Source organism: Talpa europaea (genome assembly GCF_964194135.1).
Source record: "Talpa europaea genome assembly, chromosome: 4".
In the NCBI taxonomy this organism is placed as follows: Eukaryota; Metazoa; Chordata; class Mammalia; order Eulipotyphla; family Talpidae; genus Talpa; species Talpa europaea.
Genome location: NC_140070.1, coordinates 63,113,748 through 63,140,308, shown reverse-complemented (window position 1 = coordinate 63,140,308; position 26,561 = coordinate 63,113,748). Strand labels below are relative to the sequence as shown.

The following is a 26,561-nucleotide window of genomic DNA, read 5'->3' as shown; positions in this document are numbered from 1 at the left end:
AGTTCTTACTTTACCATTGGATTTCATCTTTTTTTATATGAGTGAAGAAATATTAGCCCTATTATCCATAAACTGAAGTAATTTCACATTCCCTCCATCTCAAACTTTTCAGATAATCTCAAATATAAAACATGATCTTAATACTATTATGAACAACAGAACACTGTTCTATTCTAGTTAATGTAAAGAGGCAAGAAACAAAAAGCGTAACTATTTAGAAAGTTATTTATGAGACAGTAATTTAGGAGACAAAAATTATACTTTTTGTAGATCGTATGAGGGCATATCCTATTTAAAAAAGAGGGGGGGAGACTGACTAACCTGCTAAACTAACAAAACTAAATAGGAAAATAGTAAGTAAATCAGTCAGTAGGCATTTCTATACACTCAAAATAATCAGTCAGGAAAACATAATGAAAAGAAGGCCTCACTGCAATCAATTTATAGCAACAGCAGTAGAATGAGTTCTTTAATCTCACACAAAGAATTTATTCCAAGTACATTTATTTGGCCTAGAGAAAAATTCAAAGATTTTAATGCCCTCCTCTGTCACTGTAACTTAGATCACTGCCAGGTTGACCCTTACAAAATGTATGCAATAATTCTGAAGCTCCCAGGAGTCTTTTCTATTTAAAAGGGAGCTGATTAGGGGCCTCCCCTGGTGGCGCAGGAGGTTGAGCACAGTGCTGTGAACTGTCCACATTCTCTGCAGCGCCGGTTTGATCCCAGCTGGCCGTCGAGGGTCCCACATGGAGCAGCAGACCTCTCCTGTCTTGCCCACTGCTCCCCTCAGCAGTGTGTTTCATCAGTCTGTCTGTTCTGTTCCCCGCTCTATCTCTGGTGAATCCTCTCACCCTCCTGTGCATCTGGCCTGTACTCTAGTTCTTATATAAATAAATAAATCTTTTTTTTTAAAGGGGGAGTTGATTAGAATATTTTAAAACAAAATGGCAAAACTTAAGTTATCAAATATTTAAGGGTAAAAAATCCTACTGAACCAACAAATTCATTGTCTAATAAAAATGGATAATCAACAAAAAGCCTGCTGTGATATTTCCACATTCATCATTAACTATAATAAACACATGTTAACATAGCAGAAAGAAAAAACAAACAAGCAAACTTGTTTTCCAAACATGCAGGCCCTGAGTTACTGCTAGTTAACACAGAACAGAAAATCTGAGTGAGAAGACTACCTACTAGTATCTTCCAAAGACTTGTTGGGGTCCTAACATACCAAATTTATATCTCAGATGCCAGGCAAAGCCACCTCTAAATAAATCCAAAAATAGATGGTTTACCCTTTTCTGAAGTCCTCTGTAATGGCAGGAACAGGACACAGTGCAGGTTTTCTGATCCCATGCAGACCGGGTAAAGGAGGAGACAGAGTCCTCAGTGGTTTTGCAGGTTTTTATTGGGGTTCAGTGGGTATGTGGCAGGCAGGGGTGCTGGGGGGCTAGGAGGCTGGCAGTCCTCCCAGCCCCCAGTAAATCTTCACTTTATCTGGGCTCTCTGGCGTTCTCTGCTTCTGCTTCGGGATTCTTCTCTTTCGGCTTCTGCTGCTGCTGGCGTCCCCGTGACACCGCCCTTAAAAGCCCAGTCTTAGCCCAGGTGAATCCCATCTACCTATGCCCACACCCTATTCCAGGTGCCCGCCATCAGGCATGCATTCAGGACCGCAAGATCCATCATCTATCCTGATGGCGGGAGGGCAGAAAAGCCTGACATTTTTCCTACCCTATAGTCCACCCTCTCAGGGTTTTCTGCCATATAGTCTTCATATATACAATTTTCTTAGCAAACATAAACAATGCAGCCATGGCCCACTGTAGGGTAAAGAAAATATCAGGCTTTTCTGCCCTTCCGCCATCAGGATAGATGATGGATCCTTGTCCTGAATGCATGCCTGATGGCGGGCACCTGGAATAGGGTGTGGGCATAGGTAGATGGGATTCAGCTGAGCTAAGACTGTGCTTTTTAAGGGCGGCGTCACGGGGACGCCAGCAGTAGCAGCAGAAGCAGCAGCAGTAGCAGCAGTAGAAGCTGAAGCAGAAGCCGAAGAGAAGCCGAGATCACCAGAGAGCCCAGATAGAGTGAAGACTTGCTGGGGGCTGGGAGGCCTGCTAGCCTCCCAGCCCCCCAGCCAGCACCCCTGCCTGCCATATACCTGGTGAACCCCAATAAAAAACCTGCAAAACTGCTGAGGACTCTGACTCTTCCTTTACCCGGTCTGCATGGGATCAGAAAACCTGCACTGTGGCCAGGTCCTGCCCCTACAATTGGCATAAGTCGGCAAGATGATCCATGCAGACGGGTATGGAGCCCTCCGAAGACCTGGAGGGACTAAGGAGTTATAGACTGTGTTTGCCTGTGACGACGCTGGAGGCACCATGGCAGCACAGAAGGTGGATAAGGTCCAGGAGCTACGGGATAAGACCACACCTGGAGAAGGAGATGCCCGAGAGGACCAGCCAACGGCACCTGAGGCAGCAAGAATCGTTGGGGAAGAGAGGACTGCAATTTGGAGCTCGCCAGTGCTAATGGAAGGGGAGGCCGAATGGACTTGGACTGATGAACTTGGACTGACAATCCCGCCAGAAGGTGGAGGACCTTGGCAGTTTATGTTTTTTTGGGAATCTGGGGGTGGCCAGTGGGCCTTGATGGCCAAAAGCAGCCTGTATATGCCCAGCAGCCAGGCGGAGGAGAAAAGCCAACTGAGAAGGCAAAAGCTGGTGCTGATGTAAAGTTGAGAAGCCCTGAGTGGCTGCTAAGTAGCCTGAGTATGCTGAAGACCTGTGAGTCTCGTAAAATCACCTGTGGGTGATGCCCTGCTCATTGTCGAGTGAGGGTGAGGAGCTGAGGAACCCGTCCTTGGGGACTGGTGGGGAACGTGGCTTGGGGTGGAGCCCAAGCCGCATGTAGAGTCTGGATCCCCGAACCATGTGCTTGTGCAGTGGGTTGGCCTGAGTGCAGGGGTCTGCGAGTCGCATTGGTGGCCCTGAAGGCCGAGTGTTGGAGCGACTGCAGACAGAAACCCTGAGGGTTGGTGATTACCCCCAACAGTAGAATAGAATCACCATTCCCAGAGTGAGTGCATCCTGGGGGTGGATGCTGTGTGTGGCTTGTAGCCGAGACTACAGCCAGAGAAGGCCAGGAAGCCTGACGGCTCCTGGTGTGTTATAGTAGATGCTGTGAGTGATTCCCCTCCCTCGTATGAGCAGTGCCTTCGGCAGCAGATGTGGTGGCTCATCTGCTGGTACCAATAATTGTCTTTTGCACTAGGTTGGTGCCCTGCCTGGACTTATTTGTGTTCTGTTGTATTTTGTTATATTGTATTTTGTTATATATTTTGTTATATATTTTGTTATATATTTTGTTATATATTTTGTTATATATTTGTTATATATTTGTTATATATTTGTTATATATTTTGTTATGTATTTGCTTTTGTGGGCCATGGCTGCATTGTTTGTTTGCTTAGAAAATTGTATATATATGTATAGACTGTATGGCAGAAAACCCTGAGGGGGTGGACTGTAGGGTAAAGAAAATATCAAGCTTTTCTGCCCTTCCGCCATCAGGATAGATGATGGATCCTTGTCCTGAATGCATGCCTGATGGCGGGCACCTGGAATAGGGTGTGGGCATAGGTAGATGGGATTCAGCTGAGCTAAGACTGTGCTTTTTAAGGGCGGCGTCACGGGGACGCCAGCAGTAGCAGCAGAAGCAGCAGCAGTAGCAGCAGTAGAAGCTGAAGCAGAAGCCGAAGAGAAGCCGAGATCACCAGAGAGCCCAGATAGAGTGAAGACTTGCTGGGGGCTGGGAGGCTAGCAGGCCTGCTAGCCTCCCAGCCCCCCAGCCAGCACCCCTGCCTGCCATATACCTGGTGAACCCCAATAAAAAACCTGCAAAACCGCTGAGGACTCTGACTCTTCCTTTACCCGGTCTGCATGGGATCAGAAAACCTGCACTGTGGCCAGGTCCTGCCCCTACACCCACAAAAGCAAATACATTGCAATATAACAAAATACAACAGAACACAAATAAGTACAAGCAGGGCCCCAACATAGTGCAAAAGACAATTATTGGTACCAGCAGATGAGCCAAAGGCACTGCTCATACGAGGGAGAGGAATCTCTCACAGCATCTATTGTAACACACCAGGAGCTGTCAGGCTTCCTGGCCTTCTCTGGCTGTAGTCTCGGCTACAAGCCACACACAGCATCCACCCCCAGGAGGATACACTCGCTCTGAGATTGGCGATTCTATTCTGTTGGGGGTAATTGCTAACCCTCAGGGTTTCTGTCTGCAGTCGCTCCAACATTCTGCCTTCATAGCCACCAATGTGACTCGCAGACCCCTGCACTCAGGCCAACCCACTGCACAAGCACATGGGTTGGGGATCCAAACGCTACATGCAGCTTGGGCTCCACCCCAAGCCACGTTCCCCACCTGTCCCCCAAGGACGGGTTCCTCAGCTCCTCACCCTCACTCGACAATGAGCAGGGCATCACCCACAGGTGATTTTACAAGACTCACAGGTCTTCAGCATACTTAGGCTGCTTAACAGCTGTTCAAGGCTTCCCAAACTTAGCATCAGCACCAGCTTTTGCCTTCTCAGTTGGCTTTTCTCCTCTGCCTGGCTGCTGGGTATACACAGGCTGCTTTTGGCCATCAAGGCCCACTGGCCACCCCCAGATTCTCAAAAAAAAACCATAACCTGCCAAGGTCCTCCGCCTTCTTGCAGGATTGTCAGTCCAAGTTCATCAGTCCATCAGTCCAAGTCCATTAGGCCTCTCCCTGCCATCAGCACTGGCGAGCTCCAAATCCTGGTCCTCTCTTCCCGATGATTCTTGCTGCCTCAGGGGTCACTGGCTGGTCCTCTCAGGTGTCTCCTCCATGCGAGGTCTCGTCCCACAGCTCCTGGACCGTATCCACCTTCTGTGCCGCCATGGTGCCTCCAGCATCATCACAGGCAAACACTGTTACTCCTTAGTCCCTCCAGGTCTTTGGAGGGCTCCAATACCCGTCTGCATGGATCATCCTACCGACTACGCCAATTGTAATGGCAGGAACAGGACACAGTGCAGGTTTTCTGATCCCATGCAGACCGGGGAAAGGAGGAGTCAGAGTCCTCAGTGGTTTTGCAGGTTTTTATTGGGGTTCAGTGGGTACCTGGCAGGCAGGGGTGCTGGGCAGTTCCTCCAGCCCCCAGTAAATCTTCACTCTCTCTGGGCTCTCTGTCATTCTCTGCTTCGGGCTTCTTCTCTTTTGGCTTCTGCTGCTGCTGGCGTCCCCGTGACACCGCCCTTAAAAGCCCAGTCTTAGCCCAGGTGAATCCCATCTACCTATGCCCACACCCTATTCCAGGTGCCTGCCATCAGGCATGCATTCAGGACCACAAGGATCCATCATCTATCCTGATGGTGGGAGGGCAGAAAAGCCTGACATTTTTTCCTTACCCTACATCCTCTAAAGATGATTTTCCCCAAATGCAAATGTCATAAACTTTACAGGCCATTTTATAATGATTGCTAATATGCAGAACAAGAAATGTCTGCAAATGTTTCTACAGGCCATTTTCTATGAATCACCCTTCCCACCTGTGTGACTCCCTTAACAACAATCTCCTCTTCCCTTTCTTCCTAGCTAACAAAGCTCTAGCCTTGTTCACCTTCCAGGCAGTCATGTCCTCCAGGGGTGGCTGAGCAACTTCTCCAGACATGGGCTGAATGATGTCAAGTCAGAGTTTACACTGGGAGTGTATTCCCAAAGTCAAGTCATTGGTTTGGGCATGGACACAATTCTGGTCTAGATCTGAGGGATAATTTCTGGGAAGTTTTTCCAAAGCCTCTAAGAACACAGGACAAGTACAGTTTTTTGTGTTGTTTCATTTTTTTTTTCATATCTCTGAAGCTAGAATATAATATAATAATGTGTTATATATGTTATAAAATTATATAATACAATAATACAAATACTTCAAGTTTTTTTTAAGATTTATTTGTTCATGCATATAAGAACCGGGGTACAAACCAGATGTGCGGGAGGGTGAGAGGATTCACCAGAGACAGAGCGGGGAACAGAACAGGCAGACTGAAATACACTGCTGAGGGGAGCAGTGAGCAACACAGGAGAGCCCTGCTGCATCATGTGGGTATCTCTGGGGCCAGCCAGGATCAAACCTGAGCTGCAGAGGCTGCAAACAGCTTCACAGTGCTGTGCTAAACCGCCTGTGCCACCAAGGAGGCCCTACTTTAAGTTTTTGAGTTGCTGAATCAACCAATCTTGAAAACACCTATTTCCAGACCTTTTGTTATGATAGATAATAAATTTCTGTAGTGTTTAATTTGCTTCCACTTAAATTTTCTGTCACCTGCAATCAAAATCTTGCAATAATGCACCATCCAGATGTTCAGCTAGAACTCACTCCACCTATAACATAAGCCTCTGAAATAGACATAAAACACAAAGCTAATCTGTAAAACTGGAAGAGGATATTCCTTCTATTGCCAAACTAGCTCTTTACAAAGAGAAGTTATTAATCAACTGGAAACCATTCCATCTTTTGTAGAAATTACTTAAATCTCCTTTGTTTGAGATGAATACTTCTTTCACAAATTTGATGTACTTATTTAATATGGGGGGAAGAAGATTTTTATTACAATGGTTTTACTGTTACAGGTGGTAACAACCTAATTCTAATTTATCTCTCTCTGTTGGGGCCTAACTAAAAGAAATTGCATTAAACCAAAGAAACCTAATTGATTTATATGAAAATGAATTTCCTAAAAGAAAGCACTATGGAGAAAAGAATTCTCTTGGAAAAAATGTGGAATCTCATTGACAAAAGTCTTGAAAATAGATTATTCATGTATCTGTGAAGCATAGGCACTATTTTGGATTTTATGACAATTCATCTCTGCCAGAAGGATGAATATCTACAGAGAAGATTTTCTTTCTAAACAGAATTTAAAAAAGAAACCTCTGTCAAAATAAAAGAGAAGTAAAATTTCTTAATCCTACACTCTGGAATAATCATAGTAACCATACACCAGCGCAAACCTGTAGATGCATCATATTCACCTCATTATCCTAAGACACAAAAAAGGCAAATAGTGTGACAAAAAAAATCCTACTATCTCAAATTCCATAAAATCTTAATAGTGTCAATAATAGATTTATTTGGCCAGAAAACATGTAGTAACTATTTTAATTGAGTTAATTTATTAAATTATAAATGGAAACAAAACTCTTACTACTAGATTAAGAAGAAATGGTGTACTTATCAGAATGAAAGTTTCTGCCTTATGGCAATTCTATAGCAAAGAGTGCAAAAATTTTTAACTTTTTAAATTCAAAACTCCCCTATCCAAGAGTAGTGCTAAGTATATCTGTCCTATTAAAAAAATCTAATTTGATATATTTAATATTTACTACTACAGGCATGAAATCACTGCTTATATTTATAATGGTCCAACCCAGAATAAAAAACATTGAAAAGCAAATTTAAGTGTTTACTTCTTCTGGCAATTCATCACATTTGCTAACATGATGTGTAATGAACAACTGGTCTTTGATTTAGCAACTAAAATACAGATTAACTGCCAGTTGTCCATACAGGCACAGACCAAGAAGGGCAATAATTGATGGTATGGTAAAGAATGTCTCAGAAATATAGCCTACTGCTATGAAGTTTTTCACTTTTGTACAAATTAGGAAAAGACATCCTTCCCAAGTGATTATAGACCCAGAAGATGACTAGCTGAGGGAGTAAGCAGTTCTTTCATACACATTAGAAAATCATGTCTATCTGAAATTGTACAATGTACATCTTGCACCACTATATGCAGTAGCCCCAAACTTACTTTCAGAGTCCCATGCTCAGTAGCAAATAAGAACTCCCTTGTCTTCCAGGAATGCAGGAAAGTAAATCTCTCTTTTTTTTTTTTTTAGCACAAACACATTTTATATACTAACCAAAGGGATAAGCCTAATGAAACCAATACTTTGAAATAGTTGCATGAATACAGAAATGGAAAAAAAAAAAAGCAGTAGGGAGATTTGCTCATTGAACTGAGCTTGTTTATCACTGAAGCTAATTCCTGTCCAAAGTGATAATGGAGCCTTTTATTCTACTTTTTCATAGACCCAGATACAGGTAACATTGTTCATGATGCATTCCACCACTAATTTCCCATCTTCAAGTTTTCTTGGTATTGTGCTTTCCTTCCCATCCCATTCCTGATGTTGAACCAATGCACTATCGGTAAAGCTGCAGATAGTTTGAGCTTTTCTGCCATCAGCTGTAGTTTCTTCAAACTTTTCTCCCAGATCACATGAAAACTGTGTTGTTTTCAAAGTGCTCTCAATATTGACTGTGACATGATTTCCATCAACACTGATGACACAATCTGATTTGGCCCATTTTCCGAAGAGCCATCCGACACCTAGCTCCTTCATTGTATTCGTTGAAGCCACTGCTACTTATCAATCACCATCTTCCTACTAGCTGAACAGTGGCCATGGTGGGCTCGGGAGGGCGTGCAGAGTGAGTGGTGGCTACCAAAGCCTGCCCTCATTCTAGAAAAGTGAGAGGCTGCTAAGTTTTTATTAAATCAAGGTCCTATTTTCACTATGCATAGGTAGGGTAAACCAATACCAAAGAGATTGTGACAGATAAATTTACCTTTTGGTTGTAAAATATATTTTTAAACATAGCTTTAAAAAAGAATATTTATTTATTTATACAAGAACCGGGGTACAGGCCAGATATGCGGGAGGGTGAGAGGATTCACCAGTGAAAGCAGGAACTGAACAGGCAGACTGACTGAAATAAACTGCTGAGGGGAGCAGCGGGTGAGACAGGAGCGGTCTGCTGCACCATATGTGGGTTTCTTGTGGGCCGGGATCGAACTCGCGCTGCAGAGGCTGTGGACAGCTTCACAGTGTGGTGCTCAACCTCCTGTGCCACCAGGGAGGCCCTAAACATAGCTTTATACCTTTTTATAACATAAACTTCAACTTTTTTGAGGGAATATACATTTATCAGTATGTATGAGTTTTATCTATGAATATGTACTTATGATGCTTTTACTTTTCAAAGAAGTATCATGAATATAAAGAAGCTACAGAAGCTACAATGGCTCCACTAAGTAATTTTTAAGTTTTTATTTAAAATTTGCCTTTGAACTTTACATTAAAAACAATATAAGGGCCTCCCCTGGTGGCACAGGTGGTTGTGAAGCTGGCCACAGCCTTTGCAGCACGGGTTCGATCCCCACCGGCTGGCAAGAATCCCACATGGCACAGCAGACCTCTCCTGTTTCGCCCGCTGCTCCCCTCAGCAGTGTATTTCTTCAGTCTGCCTGTTCTGTTCCCTGCTCTGTCTCCCGTGAATCCTCTCACCCTCCCGCATCTGAACTGTACCCTGGTTCTTGAATAAAAATAAATAAATCTAGGGCCTCACAGGTGGTGCAGAGATTGAGCGCTGGGTTGCGAAGCTGCCCACAGCCTCTGCAACGCCCGGTTCAATCCCCGGCCACGGGGCGAGGGTCCCACATGGTGCGCAGACTTCTCCTGCCTCCCGCTGCTCCCCTTAGCAGTGTACTTCGTCAGTCTGCCTGCTCTGCCTTGCTCTTCGCTCTGGCTCTGGTGAATTCTCTCACTCTCCCATGCTTCTGACTGTACCCAGTGCTTGTATTAATAAATAAAAAATAAAATCTAATAAATAAATAAATAAATAAATAAATCTTTAAAATAAATAAATAAAAACATTATAACTAGTCATTACCAAAGTTTGGGCTTCAATCAAGTTGACTAAGAGAATAATGTATTAAACCTTCTGGATTGAAAACACAAGACTAAAATCTATTTTAAAAAAAAAATTTCCTTATTTGTAAATAAATAAGGAAATAACATTTTCTTGTTTAAAATTAACTACTATTGGGCCTCCCTGGTGGCGCAAGGGTTAAGCACCGCACTGTGAAGCAATCCACAGCCTCTGCAGCACGAGTTCTATCCCAGGCAGGCTGGCCAGGGAGCAACTCTCATAGTGAAGCAGACTTCTCTTATCTCGCCCGCTACTCACCTCAGCAGTGTATTTCAATGACTCCACCTGTTCTGTTTCCTGCTCTGTCTCTGGTGAATCCTCTCACACGCCCCCTTCCCCCGCATCTCTGACCTATATCCCAGCTCTTGTATGCATAAATAAATAAATCTTTAAAAAAAATAAATTATATTAACTATTATTTAAATAGGAAATGTACTTGGTACTCCCAGAATAAAAAAAAAGTCTGACAGAAACATCAATTCCAAAGAGCACCTGCACCCCTATGTTTATAGCAGCACTATTTACAATAGCTAAGCTTTGGAAACAGCCCAGATGCCCAAAAATAGATGACTGGATCAAGAAGATGTGGTACATATACACCACATATTACTCAGCATTCAAAAAAGATAAACACATGCAATTTGCAGCAACATGGATGGCGCTGGAAGGGATCATGCTCAGCGAAATAAGCCAGAAAGAAAAAGAAAAATACCGGATGGTCTCACTCAGAGCAGGAATCTAGAAAACTTAAATAAGGGACCAGGAAATTGAATAATTATAAGAAAGTGAAAATCAACAAAAATTATGAACCAGAGACACTTTTTGTGGGGTGAGGGGAGGGAGGAGAGGGATTGGGGTCAGAATGGAGGGGTTGAAATTGTATGGGGAATATAAAAATTAAAAAAAAAAAGAATAACATGGAAAAAAATTGAATAATATTTAAATAATAATTTTGAAAACCTTGAAATTTATGATATTCATAGAGAATATAAATTTCCAAAAATGAGTCAAGAACAACAAGTCTGAATAGATCAAAATACATAAAATTTTACATATGAAATTCAGTTCCTTGTAAGTTAAAATTTGATGGACAAAAATAATCCACATAACTAAGTGTAAAATATCAAATAACTGCTAATAAACTTTCTATGGCTAAAAAAAAAAAAAAGTCTGAAAATACATGTACTTACATATCTACTTGTTATAATTAAACTCAAGTTGTTGGTGCTTTAAAGTAAAATAAATTGTAAATCTTTCGCTTAGAGTGACTGGCTATGATTAATGATACTGTAACATCTATACAAGTTTTTCATGAGCGAACAGGCAAAAATATTACATATTCTCTGCAGTGGGATATAGATTATGACAGAAAAGAAGGGGGATGGACAATAACAGCTGTTTGAATGAAAATCACTGGCTGCTCTGACTTCTGATACCAATTTATTTGTAGCTATAGGGCAATGAAAGGTACTGATAAGATCTACCTTCTAAGTGTCTAGCTACAATTTTCAAAAACAATACCACATGTCACAGAGACACAACCATCAGAATCAAGCAAAAAATTCAAAATCCTACTGAGCAACTCAAGAAGGTCAAGCCATGTCCACTTGGCAATTTCTATCAATGCTTGATTGCCCAAATTATGAGATTTGTGGACATTCAACCAGAAACCAAGCACAGGCTTTGGAGACAAACAGCTCTGACTAAATCTGAATCCTGGTTTCAAATCATGGGTTTACCACCTATGAACTCTGAACTCTGAAAGACATGTGTAAAAATTATTTTACCTCTTAGTACTTTAATTTCCATATATACATAAAATGGGGTAACAAAGTAACTACCTTAAAATTATTCCAATAATTAAAATAGATAATATATATATTTTAGATACTGCCTGGCACCTTATGCATACTCAGTAAATCCTAGCTACTATCATTATAATTTTCACCAATAGTTGTGGTTTCTTTATTTTTCTTTTGATCCAGAAACGCCACTTCTGGAATTCACCCAGAAAAAAATAACCCAAACTACAATAGAAACACAAAAATACTTATCACATGGTTATTTACAGTGGTGAAAAGTAACTACAATCTAAATGTAGAGCAATAAGGAAGCAGATGAGTAATTTATAAAACAATCATATGTACATCATAACAATATAAAATTATATTTAAAATGCACATATAAAAGTAGAACAGCAAGATGGCAACAAAGTAAAGATTTGCATCCTCCACACATATTCACAACCAAATTATAACTAAGATAAACAGACAGTGTTGTATACATCAAAAGCAATGGCAGGACAGGTAGGGGATTTAACAAAGCAGAATACATGCAAAAATTAATAGATACTGATGAACAAACTGGGGCTTCTGAGGTTAAGAAGGAGAGGATAAGGAGAAAGTGGGGATAAAAATAATAAAATATCCATTAAGAAACTAAAGCTGGGAAAATTACTCATTATTGTTATTATATAAGCAGCTGAATCTAAGGAGCTGTTTTTTGAGGGAACGTTAATGGTCATTTGTAGCATCAATTTTTGAATGTTAAGTTCCCCAGTAAAAAACAGATGGCAAATTCAAACTAAACATATTGGAGGAAGGTTAATAAGGGAATATTTACAAAGTTTTGAACAGGGTTAGAAGCTCCACATAAGGATTTAGCAGTCCCCTATGGGTAGAAAGAGCAGAGTATCACTGTTTCCACTGGGATAAGAAAGGGATCTGTTTGTTAGCCATGTAAGGAAAACATAGTAAATCATAGACATCCTCTGAGAGAGAAAGCAGATTAAATAACCTGAAACTTTTGCTTCATAATTTCTGGTTTTTCTTTCATTTAACAGGAGTAACTTCAATTTTTCTATGAACATTTTGAGATATGAAATTATTTTAGATTAAAATTAAAATATAATTTAAATATATCATTCTATAAATACTATTTCCTGTTGCTATGAGTTATTTCAAATTTCCTTTCATATTTTTGTCAATTACCTTGTTTCCCCCATCGTGCATTTTCAGAAGTTTTTTGAGTTTTTAGATACTGTTTGCTTTGGCAGACACTGGAAAAAGTAAGCAGTTTCACTATTAATAAGAAGCGCTGACAGGCACAACTAGACTTTGAGGAAATTTGAGAACTGAAGGAAAAATCAACATACATGCATGCAGATAAAACACTACTAGAAGAATGCTAGTAGAGGGGCTGAAAATGCAACCCTGATATTAGTATGAATTATTAATATCATTGGTTTTTCTGAAGTAATTTCTTAATTTTAGTCAAATAAAAGCTCTTTTGAGATTTCTTTCATTCATGAATAGTTTTACCAGAGATAATTTCTGGTATCACATGGTTATTTACAGTGGTGAAAAGTAACTGACATATTTAGCTTCTGTAGATTGTTTGTCCTCATTGATTAACACAGATACAATTAGCATTAAAAGTTTAGTTGTAAAAAAATAAATGTTTATTTAAAAACATTTTTTCTTTACTATCAATAAGATGCTTGTATTACTTTCATAATTTTAAAATCAGTTTGTATGTAAATGTTTATTTGTTACAGATTTATATTAGTATTCATTAAATAAGATTATTAAAATGGTAATAAAAATTAAAACACACAAATATGACTGAAATGAGTTTTGTGTCCATCATGAATTATGTGCCTATATTTAAAATGGACAAAGCCCAATGCCTACTTACATGTTAGACTAAATGAGATACATATTCTTTTATTTTAAAATCAGTGAAAGGGAAATGAAATAATTTAAGAAAAAGATGCTGTGTTGTTTACAATAGCCACGCCTTATATTAAAACCTAAATTGTTCCTGGTAACAAAGTAAAACATTAATACCTTTCCATTTGAATAAAAGGCCAAGGAATGTTTTAGGAATCCCCAAAAATGTCTAAATATAAAGGAGAAAAGAAACAAAGGTCAAGCCATATTCACTATTGTCCTAATTTGCTTTTCTATTCATCTGCCCTCTTTCATGTTGATGGTATCATAATGGAAATCCTGACAGCAGTCTTGACACCTCATGGAGTCTCTAACCCATCCTTTCCCTCTCTCTTAGCAATGACCCACACACCTGGGTTGCATCTTCACTGTTTTGGCCAGACTTCCCAACTGATACTCCCTCCCCCTACCACTCTTTCTTGTTCATTCAAATCAATGCTCTAGAGAGATTAAAGGGATAAGATTTCTAAAGCATGGATCTTATGTCATTCCTTTACTCAAAATATCCAACGGTTCCCCAATTTCTACAGCACACAGTCCAGACTCCTTGACGGAGCACTCATGATCTGTGCTGACAACAGTTCCAGCAGGTGCTCCCACTTCTCACCTGCGTGCGCTATAAATCCGTTCAACTGTAGATTCCAGCATAATGGTGTATCCTGTCACTGTATGTCACAGTTTGTGACCGATTTGGTTCAAGAATCAAAAGTTGTAAAGTAATACTTTCAAACCAAGCTACCAAGGACTCAAGACTATTCCTTTCTCTTCTCATTTCCACTACTGCATCAGAAATGGATTTCTGCCAAAATACTGGGGATTTCCCATAACTCTTGAGTTCCCGTGAAGATGTGCTACAAATATCTTATCTGTCACAAGAGTGACAGTGAAAAGCTGTTCCAAGTCAGGATTCATTAAGGCAGGGCATCATTAGGAGAACATTCCACCTATGAAGGGAGCAAGTGTTTTGCCTCCTTTCAAATTATGGCTAACAAGTGAATTTTAATAGCTACCTTTCTGCTCATAAAAAAGCAAAAGAAGAGGGAAGGAGAGGAACTGGAGATGCAACCAGAGACTAGGAGAGGAACCATGTTTTCTTTCATTTTGCATTATTTCTTTTTTTTTTTAATAGAGGCATGTTTATTTATTTATTTGTTTGTTTTGTTCATACATGCACTGGGTACAGTCAAAAGCGCGGGAGGGCGAGAGAATTCACCAGAGCCAGAGCGGGGCGCAGAGCAGGCAGAAGGACCGAAGTACACTGCTGAGGGGAGCAGCGGGCGGCAGGAGAGGTCTGCGCACCATGTGGGACCCTCCTCCGGTGGCCGGGGAGCAGCCGGGGATCGAACCGGCGTCGCAGAGGCTGCGGGCAGCTTCACAACCCAGCGCTCAACCACTGCGCCACCGGGGAGGCCCCATTTTGTATTATTTCTAAGGCCAAGATTAGGATGAGGTGAGTCTGCTGCCCTAGGTGCAAGACTCAAGGAGGCACTTGCTCTGAGAGCTAGCATTTATATGACCCTAAAAGTGAGTGTCTTAACTTTGCAACCTGGCCATCCTAATTATTCCACCCTACCTCTGGCTCGGACTCCAAGAGATTCTGATAATGAGAACTTTTTTAGAATTATTCTATTCCATCAAGATAAAGACAACTTCTTAACAGGTGGAAGCCAAGAATTTCATTTTGTAGACTTTCCACTCATAGTGTTTGCAGAAAGTTTCTTCTACAAATAAATGTATTTAAAAAGTCAATCTAAAAAATACTAAGTATCTCACGACATAGAAGATGTGAAAATATGGGGGGAAATAATGAACAGGCTTCCAGAATGACAGCAGTTGGGGAAATAATGCTACCTGCCTTTCTTCTTTGGTTCCAGTATCAAAACTTGTGAAGTAATACCTTGCTTGAAACTTATTTCCACTGTACCATTTTTACACTATTAATTCCTCTATACCATATCACATTTATAATATCATATTTCAGCCTCCCCATACCCAAACTCTGTTTACAGAAATGCTAGGATATAATCATTATTATCCAAGACACCCCAAGCTTGCTTAGCCAGGTTATCACCCTCTTGTAAGTGGTTTAACTGCATCTTACAGTTGTTATTTTTTTTTTTTTAATCTCACCTCTCCATGTAGAACATTTCCTGAGAACAAAAAATGCACTGATTCATCTTTGGGCAACACAGAATGCATAACACTGCTTCTCACATGTGACAGACATACAGAAAATGTTGATTTCACTGAATTTATAAACAATTTGTTCAGAAGATACAAAAAGGTCAGCAGGCAGGATACTACATTCATCTACAAAGATGTTCCTAAGTACAGGAGAGCAGGGATTTTTAAGGGGGTAGTATCCCCATATTTTACCATTTTGGGGACAGAAATGTTACTACGCCTATTTAAGCTAAAATAATCTGTATTTTCTCTTAACCAGAAGGCCTTTATGCATACTAAAGCCATAGACCTCCAGTACATCAATCTAACATATGCTACTAGCTGCTGTAATGTCTGAAAAGCAGATCATTCACTGTGCCACTCATAATTTATTTACTCAGAAACATCTTATTTCAGAATGGATCCTATGAAATTTATATAAATACACATGCCACAACAAGATAAAATGATCCATCTGATAGAAGAAAGGAGAGGAATGGAAAAAAAGAAAACTAAATCTAGGAAAGAGAAGCTATCCTTGGAGTGAGGTACTAAATTAATATATGCTATAAAATTCTGCACATTTACTAGAGGAGGATCAGAGGTTTAACCCTAACACTTCTAGCAGGATAGTCAAATCAGTTACATATGATTTAGCATTCTTAAATCCTCTTCCTTAAGCATATCTCTAGATAAGACTATGGCACAACTGATGAGAGTGCAGATTAAAAACTCCCAGATAAAGTTGCCTAAATAATCTGTCACGGTAACAGCTTTTAAAAGGCAGAACAGAGATTCAAAGTCAGTTCTCAAGCAAATGTTTACACTATTATCTTGCAAAAAAATGATGCCTTTACCTGGGCCTCTCACCATCCAGTCTGATCTAAATGCACCTCGTCTGTGTTCCAATCACACCCTAAGCATGTCATGACTGTAATTTTTGATATACAGAAATTTGTATACACACTACACTGAAACTATTTGCGGACAGAATCATGTCTCATTCACCTTTGTATACCTAGTATGCTATCTAACTAGCTAGATTAATATGCAAACTAATTTACCCAGTGGTTTAACATAAAAATCACCACACTGAAGGTCTGAACTAGCCACATAAACTTAGGAAGGTCATGATTTCTCCAGCCATCATCTTATGTAAAAAAAAAATTTGAGTGAAATGGATATACAAAGCAGCCTTGGTCGCTTCTAGATCTTAAAAATAGGACAACTTATAGATGGCCCTAGGGTTTTTATGTCTATCTTATTAATTTGAATTTTTAGAAATAAAATTTAATTCTTTTATCTCTATTTATCTCTATCTTGTACAACTCCAGTACTAGGATACACACACACACACACACAAATATTAGAGAGTTCAGGAAAATCTTCCCCCTTGCTGAAAAGAGATGTAGCATCTATACCAAAATCAAACAGTGGCACCCTCCTCAGGTGAATGTTACAGGAGCTACACAAAAGAACAGAATTAGATAGTGAGACTTTCTTTGAATGAAAAAAAAAAAGCAAGAAAGAAATTACCAAACCGTATTTGTTGTTATCACATTTCTAGTAAAAATTAAAGAACTTGGGCCTCCCCGGTGGCGCAGCGGTTGAGCGCTGGGTTGCAAAGCTGCCCGCGGCCTCTGCAGTGCCGGTTTGATCCCCAGCTGCTCCCCGGCCTGCGGAGGAGGGTCCCACATGGCGCGCAGACCTCTCCTGCAGCCCGCTGCTCCCCTCAGCAGTGTACTTTGGTCTTTTTGCCTGCTCTGCTCCCGGCTCTGGCTCTGGTGAATTCTCTCACCCTCCCGCGCTTCTGACTCTACCCAGTGCATGTATAAACAAAACAAACAAACAAACAAAACATGCCTCTATAAAAAAAAAAAAAAATTAAAGAAATCTTTTTTATAGCACATTATTTTGCCCGAAAACAAAGCCAAAGCCAATGAACTGGCTTCATACTGTAAGAGCTACAAATAGAACAATTATTCTCTCTTTAAGAGAGACAATATTGTTTTGTAAACAGCATGTGTTTAATGTAAATCAAAATGAAAAGTATTTGTATTGTTGCTAACAAAAATCATCATCTCTTTATAAAAAATTTTAATGAAAATTCCTATACATGGGCCTCCCCGGTGGCGCAGCGGTTGAGCGCTGGGTTGCGAAGCTGCCCGCGGCCTCTGAGACGCCGGTTCGATCCCCGACTGCTCCCCAGCCACCGGAGGGTCCCACATGGCGCGCAGACCTCTCCTGCCGCCCGCTGCTCCCCTCAGCAGTGTACTTCGGTCCTTCTGCCTGCTCTGCTCCCCGCTCTGGCTCTGGTGAATTCTCTCACCCTCCCGCGCTTCTGACTATACCCAGTGCATGTATAAACCAAAACAAACAAACAAATAAACAAATAAAACATACCTCTATTAAAAAAAAAAAATTCCTATACATGTAAAAAGCTTGTAGTTAAATAAAAGCATTTATCACATTCCTTTTTTGGATAGTACATTTATCAGAAGATAGTAATTTTGTTTCAGCCTAAAATCTGCTTGGGTCTGCAACTTTCAGTTTTTAGTATAGCAAAAGAAAAATTGAAATATTCCTTCACTTGCATGTGCAGGTTCAAAACATGCCAGTACAGTAGATCCAGACAAACACAACCCAAAGTTATACAACAGAAATATTACATCCAGATCTTTAACCTAAAAATAAAACTGTACTTGTTAAGACCTAAAATAAATTATCATCTACCAACAAATTTAATGTGAAAATAATGTTATAACTATAAACTTTATTTAATGATTTATAACAATTTAGGCACATAAAATGATAATACAGACATTCTGATTCCAGCCAAGAAAACATTTCACTCATTATACTGGCTACCTGGTCATTTGGGTATGTTTTTATCGAAGTATACAAGTTAACTTCACATCTCTTACCTACCCTGTGACTCAGGGAAGAGGAACACCACACCACAAAAAGAGACTACAAAATTACAAGTGAGAAACCTTCCTTTTGAAAGAATATAGAGATGGCTAAGGTGAATTGAAAACAGCAAATATTTGATTTCACAGGTCTACCAAATACATTTTCCAATTAAGTTTTTATTTCTGGAAATGTTGGTTCTACAAGGGATACAAGTAGTTATCTTCGAAAGATCAGCAGAGTGAAAGGGTAAAGTGACAGATTCAATGAGAGAATGCAAATAAGATAATCAATTAAAAACTTTCTCAAGGTTCACCCAAAATAAAGGACAAAGAACAAGCAAATGCTTGAAAGAGAATGGCAACCCTAGGGAGCATCCAGAGACCAGACAGGCCAAGAAGAAAGAACCAAGTTCGATGGGAGCAGGAGAAATGATAGGGTGGGCATTGAATCCGGGAGAGGGAGGCAGAGAAAGAAAGCGGCAAGGAAACTCTGTTACAAACTGCCCTGAAAGAGGGGTGTATGGCTGGTCTGAAAACAGCGCTCCAGCCACATTTTCCACTTACTTCGCCAGAGCAGATATTACCTCGCATCACCGGGGCGCCAGAGAAAGGCAGAACAAGGACCAGCCTCTAACCTCATCTTCCGCTTCCAGTTAAACACCAAATAAAAGCGCTTAGTAGCTAGAAGGCATAAGCTTCCCCCGCACTGGCAAGCGTTCTGAGGGGAGATGCAGGCACCGACGTCTCTGCAAATGCCAGAATCATTTCCGTCCCGCGCCACAATTCCGCTAAAAGAAGGCGACCAGAGAGGCACTCCAGCCAACTGGCCAGGTGTCACTTGCAAGGTGAATGGAGTGAAGGGGGTGGGGGGGAGGCGGAGCTGCCCTTTGGGTTCCTCCTCGGAAGGGGATGAGCAGTGTTCACAAGTTCCTTTACTCTCCCTGAGCCCTCACTAACTGGACTCTGAAGATTTCATCTTTTTCCCCTAATGAAGCATTAAAGATATATTCTTCCTTCTTTATACCTAGATGGGCCTCTAACCCTAGAACTGAGGTGCTGACCCCCCCCCCCGCCCCGGTCACGTTCACTGTAAAAACTATCACCTTGCCCCGCAAAACTAACACACTCATTTATTTGCTGGATTCAGGCCTTAGGAGACCTTATAAACAAGGTTTCCTAATAGAGCCTGGGTGACTCTCCCTCCCCCAAACTGGACCCTCAGCCCAAGAGGTCTGCATCCAGTCGAGTTCTGGGCAGCTTGAACTGCAATACGGCTTTGTCCAGCCAGGCACCAGGTCATTTCCACGCCCCTCGCACCCAGGTCCTATCACAATCACACAGAGACAAACAGACACACATACACACACTCGGCCCCAGCGAGCTCCTACCTCGCCCCCATGCCCGTCGAAGATCCCGAAGATAGACGGATGCGTCTTGTTCGCTAGGTCTGTGAGAACTTCGAAGCGGTCCTCCATGTGGTCCCTCCGGCCCTGGATCGAATACACCGCCACGTTGTGGCTCTTAAACTCCCAGGTCTTGGAAAACTCGGCTTCCAGCACGTCGAGCCCCCCAAGCCTATCGTTCTGCATGATCTCGGCCACCTTGCCCTTCACCATCTTCACGGCGTCCCTGCTCGACTTGACGATGGTCTTCACCTCGTCCGTGTGGAAGAAGTAACTCCACAGCGCCAGGCTGATGCACAGCAGGAACAGCGTCTCGGGTCTCAGCAAGAAATAGCGCATGATGCGGCCCAGCAGAGACAGCAAAGTCATTGTATCCTCTATCATTTATTATCGCTAGAGCCCCACCACCAGCAGCAACGCGCGCCCGAAAGGCTCCCCGGGTCCCGGGCACGGCGGGGTCCACGGCGATGAGGGGCGGAGAGCAGCGGCTGAGGGCGGGGGGAGGAGCGGACCGCAGGACCCGGCTCGCGGCGGGCGAGCGGGCGGCTCCCGGGGGAGGCAGTTTCCCTTTTGTCTCCTCGCCCGAGCGGCCCGGAGGCCTGCGCTGGCGCCCCGGGGCTGCTGCTGCCGCCGGCGCCGCCTCCCTCCCGACTCCCCTGGGTGAGGTGGCTGTGGAGGCGGCCGCAGCGGTAGCAGCCGCAGCAGCAGCCGCTCGTGCCCCAGCCGGGAGCGGGCGGTCAGGTTAGAGTTGCGCCGGGCGGGTCCGCGGCGGCGGGCGGGCGAGCTCCGGGACGCTGCCGCCCGCGCGGCCCTCCGGCGGCGGCCCCTCTTCGCTCGGGAAGCGCGGGGCAGGTGAGGCGCGGGGCGAGCGCGCGAGCCGGCGGGCTAGGGGGCCGGTCCCCTTGCGTCGCCGCCGCAGAGGTGACAGAGCAGCCGCCGAGGCCGCCGGACGCGTGAGGGGACAGAGAATAAAGTTTCGCGGGAGCCTGGGCAGAGGCGGCGGCGCGCGGAGCCCGGTGACGTAGCACGGCGGGCGCAGAGCCGCGGGCGCCCGGCGGCCGCGCCAGCCCCGCTCCCCGGCCCTCCCGCGCGGCCCCGCTCCGCCTGGCCCCGCCGCACGCTCCGGCTCGCGCTCGGCCTGCGCAGTCCCGGTCCAGGGCGCGCTCGCCCCGCCCCTCGCACCCCTGGAGCCCGACCGAGGCCCGGAGGAGCTCGCCGAGCTGTCAGCGGCTGCGCGCGGCCGGGTGCTGGCGGCGCGCTGCGGCCTCGGCGGCCCCGGCTTCAGAGGGAGAGCGGGAGCTGCGTCCGCGGCCCGAGCCGAGGCAACGGGCTGTCGGGTCTCCGCCGCGAGCTCCCGGGACGGGATAATGACGACGGGCGGGCTGAGGGCCTGCTTCCCGGAAGTCCCCGCCGCCGCGGGAAAGCAGAAGGCCGCCCCCCCCCCCGCCCCGCCCTGCCAGTCCGCGGCGCGGTGCTGCGATCCCGCTTCGCCCGGCATAAGGCAAGCGAGAAGGGACGCTTTTCTCCGGGCTCGCAAAGCGAGACACAGAGGATCTGGCGGTGCTCTGTGACCCCGGGCTGCCCAAATCTCTTTCGAGGCAGAGGGAAAGAGCGCGCCGGGGGCCTAGCGGCCTTCTCAGAACATCTACTGAGAACAGCAGGTTGTGTGTGAAAGGTCGATGCGGGGGCCAGGAATGAGGACGCCCACATAGAAAAAGAGAAGAGGACCCTGACACCAGGACCACTGACACCACCAAGCCTAACTGAAGCCATAAACAGGAGAAAACAACTCGGCTCCACCCAAAACAACTTTGTTCCGCCTAAACCTGTTTCCCCTCCCCCCCAACCCAGTTTTCCTGCCTGACCTCGCCTCACCCTATAAAAGGGACATCTCCCCCCAGAACGGGCGCGGCTTCACGGACCCCCACCTTGGGTCCGTGAGGTCCGTCCGCGACGCAATAAATTTTCCCTTCCTTTGAGAAATTTAGCCTGGCTCTCCTTTTCTTTACCCCGTGGAACCTTTCATCGTGGACTTAGAGCCACGTGGAAGTGCTCTGATGATCAATAATCTAGGATGCCTCCCGGAGGCCTGGGCTTCAGTGCCAGCCTTCTGCCCCCTCCCAGCCCCCAGCAAGGGACTTAGCTAAGAAGGCCTTCTCGGGTTTAAATCCTTCCACAGAGTGAGCCTATCGGTAGACACCGCCCCCCACCCCCTACTTCAGGCCCCTCCGGGAGGCAAGGACTGGCTCTGCTGTGCATATTTAAAGGTCCTTCAGGGAGCTTCCAGAGGGCATCCTCCTGCTACCTCCTCAGGGCAAAAGGTAAAGGAGATTGAGGAGTCTAGAAAAGCAAAAGTGAAAAGCCTTCAAGGATAACTTACTCAAATATGGGCAAGTGTCCGACGACCTTGAAAATGTTGGAGAAAGAAAAGAACAAAGTACAGTTCAGCTTAGAATACTGAAACAAGTGAGCTTTAAAGGAGATAGTCACTCTTCCTATCCCTGCCCAGGAAGAATGCTATCTGCAGCTTCCAGTTCCTTCATACTATGCTTGATCCCAGCCGAACCAGTGTCCGTCTCCCAGAAGGGCTTCTTCCTTGGTGTGATACTGATAAATTAACTAATTAATAAAAATAAAGGATTAAAATACTAGAAGAAAATACACCAAAACATTCGCAATGGTTAAACATTGTGGTAGATTTTAGGTAGTCTTCGCTTCTTGCTTGGAACTTTCGTCTGATTTCCTCGACTTTTTCAGTTTCTACAAAAAGCAGAGATTGCCATCAAAAACATGAAAAGTGAAAACTTTGGCATCTTAATGACATATACAATATGATGTCATGCATAGAAAAGACAGGAAGGGAATATGAAAAACTTAACAGTATTTTGAGAATAGGCTATGTTTTTCTGTGTTCTTTTTGGTAATTTTCCCACCTGATAAGAAAATAAATAGTTTTAAAATAAATTAAGTGATTTTTGTTCAAAAGTCATGTAATAATAAGCTTTCAAAATGACAATGAATTCAAAAGCTTTTAGAAACAATCAAATAGATAATACATTAGTGTTATAGTAAAGGTAAGTGTTCTAACTGTAAATTAGCAAATGGCTTTTGGGAGTATGATCAGACTGTACATGAATCTGTTTTCTAAGGCAAAGGCAAAATGCAGATAAACTGATTGAGACTTCAGAACTACAAATCAAATGGAATAAAAAACTACAGGGCCAGGCTGATAGCATAAATGCTCATGAGAGGCATGTCTTCTGTTTCCTTCTTACTCAAAGAAGGTAAAAGGACTATGCTTCTCTCTCTGGGGGTTAAATAACAAATGGAGAGCTTGAGTTGATTAATAAGCCTAGATATCCTGCAAATTATTTTAAGATAATACTTTGACATTTACATTTAAGGATTTGTGTGAAAATCAATAAAATGATTTTCCAGCAGACCCTGTGAGTATTTTCTTATTTCTATTAAAAAATTCATGTAGTTCATAGTAATTTCCCAAAAAAAGCCCACATAAGCTTTTGTTATGGTTTACTATGAAATTTAATATATTTGAGAAATAAGAAACTCTAATGACCAATTGGCATTTGCATATTCTCTAAGATTATAATTTCATATCTATTTCCATTCTCATGATAATCCTATGAGAAAGCTAGAAGAATTATTATCTCTTTATAAATATGAGAAAAATGAGGCACAAAGATGTTAAACAAATACCACAATTCATCAAATAAATTGGAAATTCAAACATGGAAATCAGTTCTTCTGACTACCAATTCAGCACTCTATCATTCATTGGATGTCCAATAATAGAATGATTAGTTTAATTTTTATACTTCTCTAGTGACATTTCTGTAGATCTCTTATAGAAACCTGAAAAAAGAATATGCAGGTAATTAATTCATAAATCAGACTTTAACCATTGGGATAAGCATTGTACTATGAATATTTCTCTCACCCACTGAGAATATTTGTAGTGCAGAAGACCAGTGAAATCAAACTGTCCTTAGTCTTTACATAAAAGCCTAAAAGATTTGTTGCTGAAGTAAAGTGTTATATGAAATTCACAGGGAAGAAAGAGGGCCATATTTGCTTTATCATTATAAATGACATGGTAATGAATAGAGTTAATTGAAATCCAAGGATTTCCTGAGATACGATAATAGTGATAAAGCAGTTACCAGGTAATAACCATTTTCATTTATGGAATTAACTCATGTCAGCATTGCAATTTTATAAAGAACATAAAGTATAGCTTTTAAAAATAATGTATTCTCAGGAAAACCTTTCAGGGCTCCGAGGTTTAATAAGTCTTTAAAAATGAGTTTTATAATAAATAATATTTATTTTACTTATTTGTTAATAAATGAATATTTTCTAGTACAATGCTATTCCATGATGTCCTCATTATTTCTGGGTTTTGTCACTTATTACAAAATTATAAAAATCAAATGTAAAGTGACTATCTTAGTCTCTGAATGATAAATGTAATAAAAATCGACTGAACCTTTTATACATATAGAAATTCTCTGCACATTTTTTTTAATTTCTCAATTATAAGTTTGACTTGTATTACTAAATTGTTCCTGCCATCTACATACAGATGTATACTTTTTCACCAATACTCACATAGGGACACATACATATAGGTGACTTTGTAAACTATACAAATGAAAAAGTGCATGAATATGTTGTTATAGCCATGAGTAGTGCATCTAAGAACCCAACAAGTGATCTAAAAACTGGACTGTGACCAATATTTGTACCAGCCTCCCCTACTTCCTTCCCTGCCTGTCCTCTACAGGTTGCCACAATCCTGTATTTTATGTTTTATCATCACCTTGTCTTTTTGAAAAAAAAATCACATATATCTGCATCCCTAAGTAATATCTATCTCTCTAATCCAATCTATCTTAGTTTTTGGTTTTGAGATTTATAAAAAGAGTGTCTTAACTATATATAGTCTCTGATTCTTATCTTTTAACTCAATATTATGTATCTAGATCATTTTGTTTTGTTACATATAGTTCAATCACTTTTTCTATTATATATTTCACTGTGAATGTCCTATAAATCTGTGTACTTATATGCATATTTAAATTTCCAGTTGTTTTTATTATTGTGATCTATAATCTCATGAGTTATATTATACTATCTCTTGATATATATATATCCAAAAATTTCTCTATGATACAAAACTATGTATGAAATTACTTGATACTTGGAAACTAAAATGTTCAGCTTTGAAATTTAGAGCCAAATTGTTTTTGAAAATACACTGTTCCCATTTAGACTTTTATTAATAGTATGATCAATGTTTGTTTCTTTTTCTTTTTAAAGATTTATTCATTTATGAATGGAAGAACTGGGCTGAAGGCCAGAAATGGGGGGTGGGGGGGCATGGCTCCGGTGAGAGGACTCACCATAAACTGAGTGGGGAGTAGAACAGACCCATCTACTGATCTACTGAAATACACTGCTAAGGGGAGTGGAGGGCAATACAGGAGAGGTTTGCTATGCTATATGTGGGTTAGCTCCCTGGCCAAGGATAGAACTCATGCCCCAGTAGTGATAGCTGGATAGCACTGAGACTTAACCCCTAGGGCACCAGCGAGGCAACTTAATCAAAGTTCTTTAAAATAAGGGGTCATAACTAAAAATTCTATCTTAAAAGTCATTTTCAATATTGGTCCTTTTAGTTGGCTGCCTACCTGCATGACTATTAAACCATATTAAATCTTTAATGCTTCTCAAAAAAAAAAAATCTTTCCAGATGTAAATTTTAACAATCTTCAGTTTTAAATGTACTTTAAGTGAAAATGGATCTTTTAGTAGTACATCTAAAAATATAAATTCATTTCGAATAAGCATAATTGTGTATCAATCTGGACATAATTTTGAAATCTCAGGTATTCTGTCAAATGAAAAACTAATGTAACAGACACCAATCATGACAGGGTATAATACAACTTTAGTCCACTAACCTACAAAAGCATAAGACTCTTCTAACTACCCAAGTTTTTTTTTTTTAACTATAAATATAGTTTCTGTAGCATACTGACTCTCATGTTCGCCTCACACTAAAAATATATCACATATACTGTTTTCTAAATACAATTTTAATACCATTGCAACATATCTGTTTATATAAATATTACTTTCCCCAAGAATCTATTGTCAAATTGCCTTAGGATTCTCTCTAATACTCTTAAGATTATGATAATACAATATTAATCTAAAGCCTTAACTAAATTTTTATACTAATAAAGACACATCAACACTCTAGCTAATTTATAATGTAATGCATTGTGAATAGTTTAATAATTATATTGTCAGGGATCTGTTTTTTGACAAGAAATAGATAGCATGGGTGGAAAGATAAACTTTTGCTTCTCCCCATAAGGTTTTCTCCAAAAAGGAAAAGACTGATATTTTCTTTGGATCTTTTTTTTAAATTAACTATCAGCCTTGCACCTCCCTGGTGGCCTAGGAGACAACTCTCAGCGCCTGTCACCTTCAC

General features: G+C 41.8%; 1 protein-coding gene and 1 pseudogene across 2 annotated transcripts in view; both read right to left on the bottom strand.

The window, feature by feature from the left end:
• Positions 1 to 20,425, bottom strand: part of PPM1L (protein phosphatase, Mg2+/Mn2+ dependent 1L) — a gene marked incomplete at both ends in the record, with an annotated part of 229,189 nt that extends 208,764 nt beyond the window's left edge. Inside the window, one exon of the mRNA XM_084232383.1 lies at positions 20,027 to 20,425. Coding sequence (XP_084088509.1) covers positions 20,027 to 20,425 — 399 coding nt within the window. The remainder of the gene's footprint in view (positions 1 to 20,026) is intronic.
• LOC311169195 (fatty acid-binding protein 5-like) lies at positions 8,131 to 8,527 on the bottom strand (annotated as a pseudogene). The gene has a single exon. The product of its transcript is annotated as a fatty acid-binding protein 5-like (transcript).
• Positions 20,426 to 26,561: the final 6,136 nt, after the last annotated feature.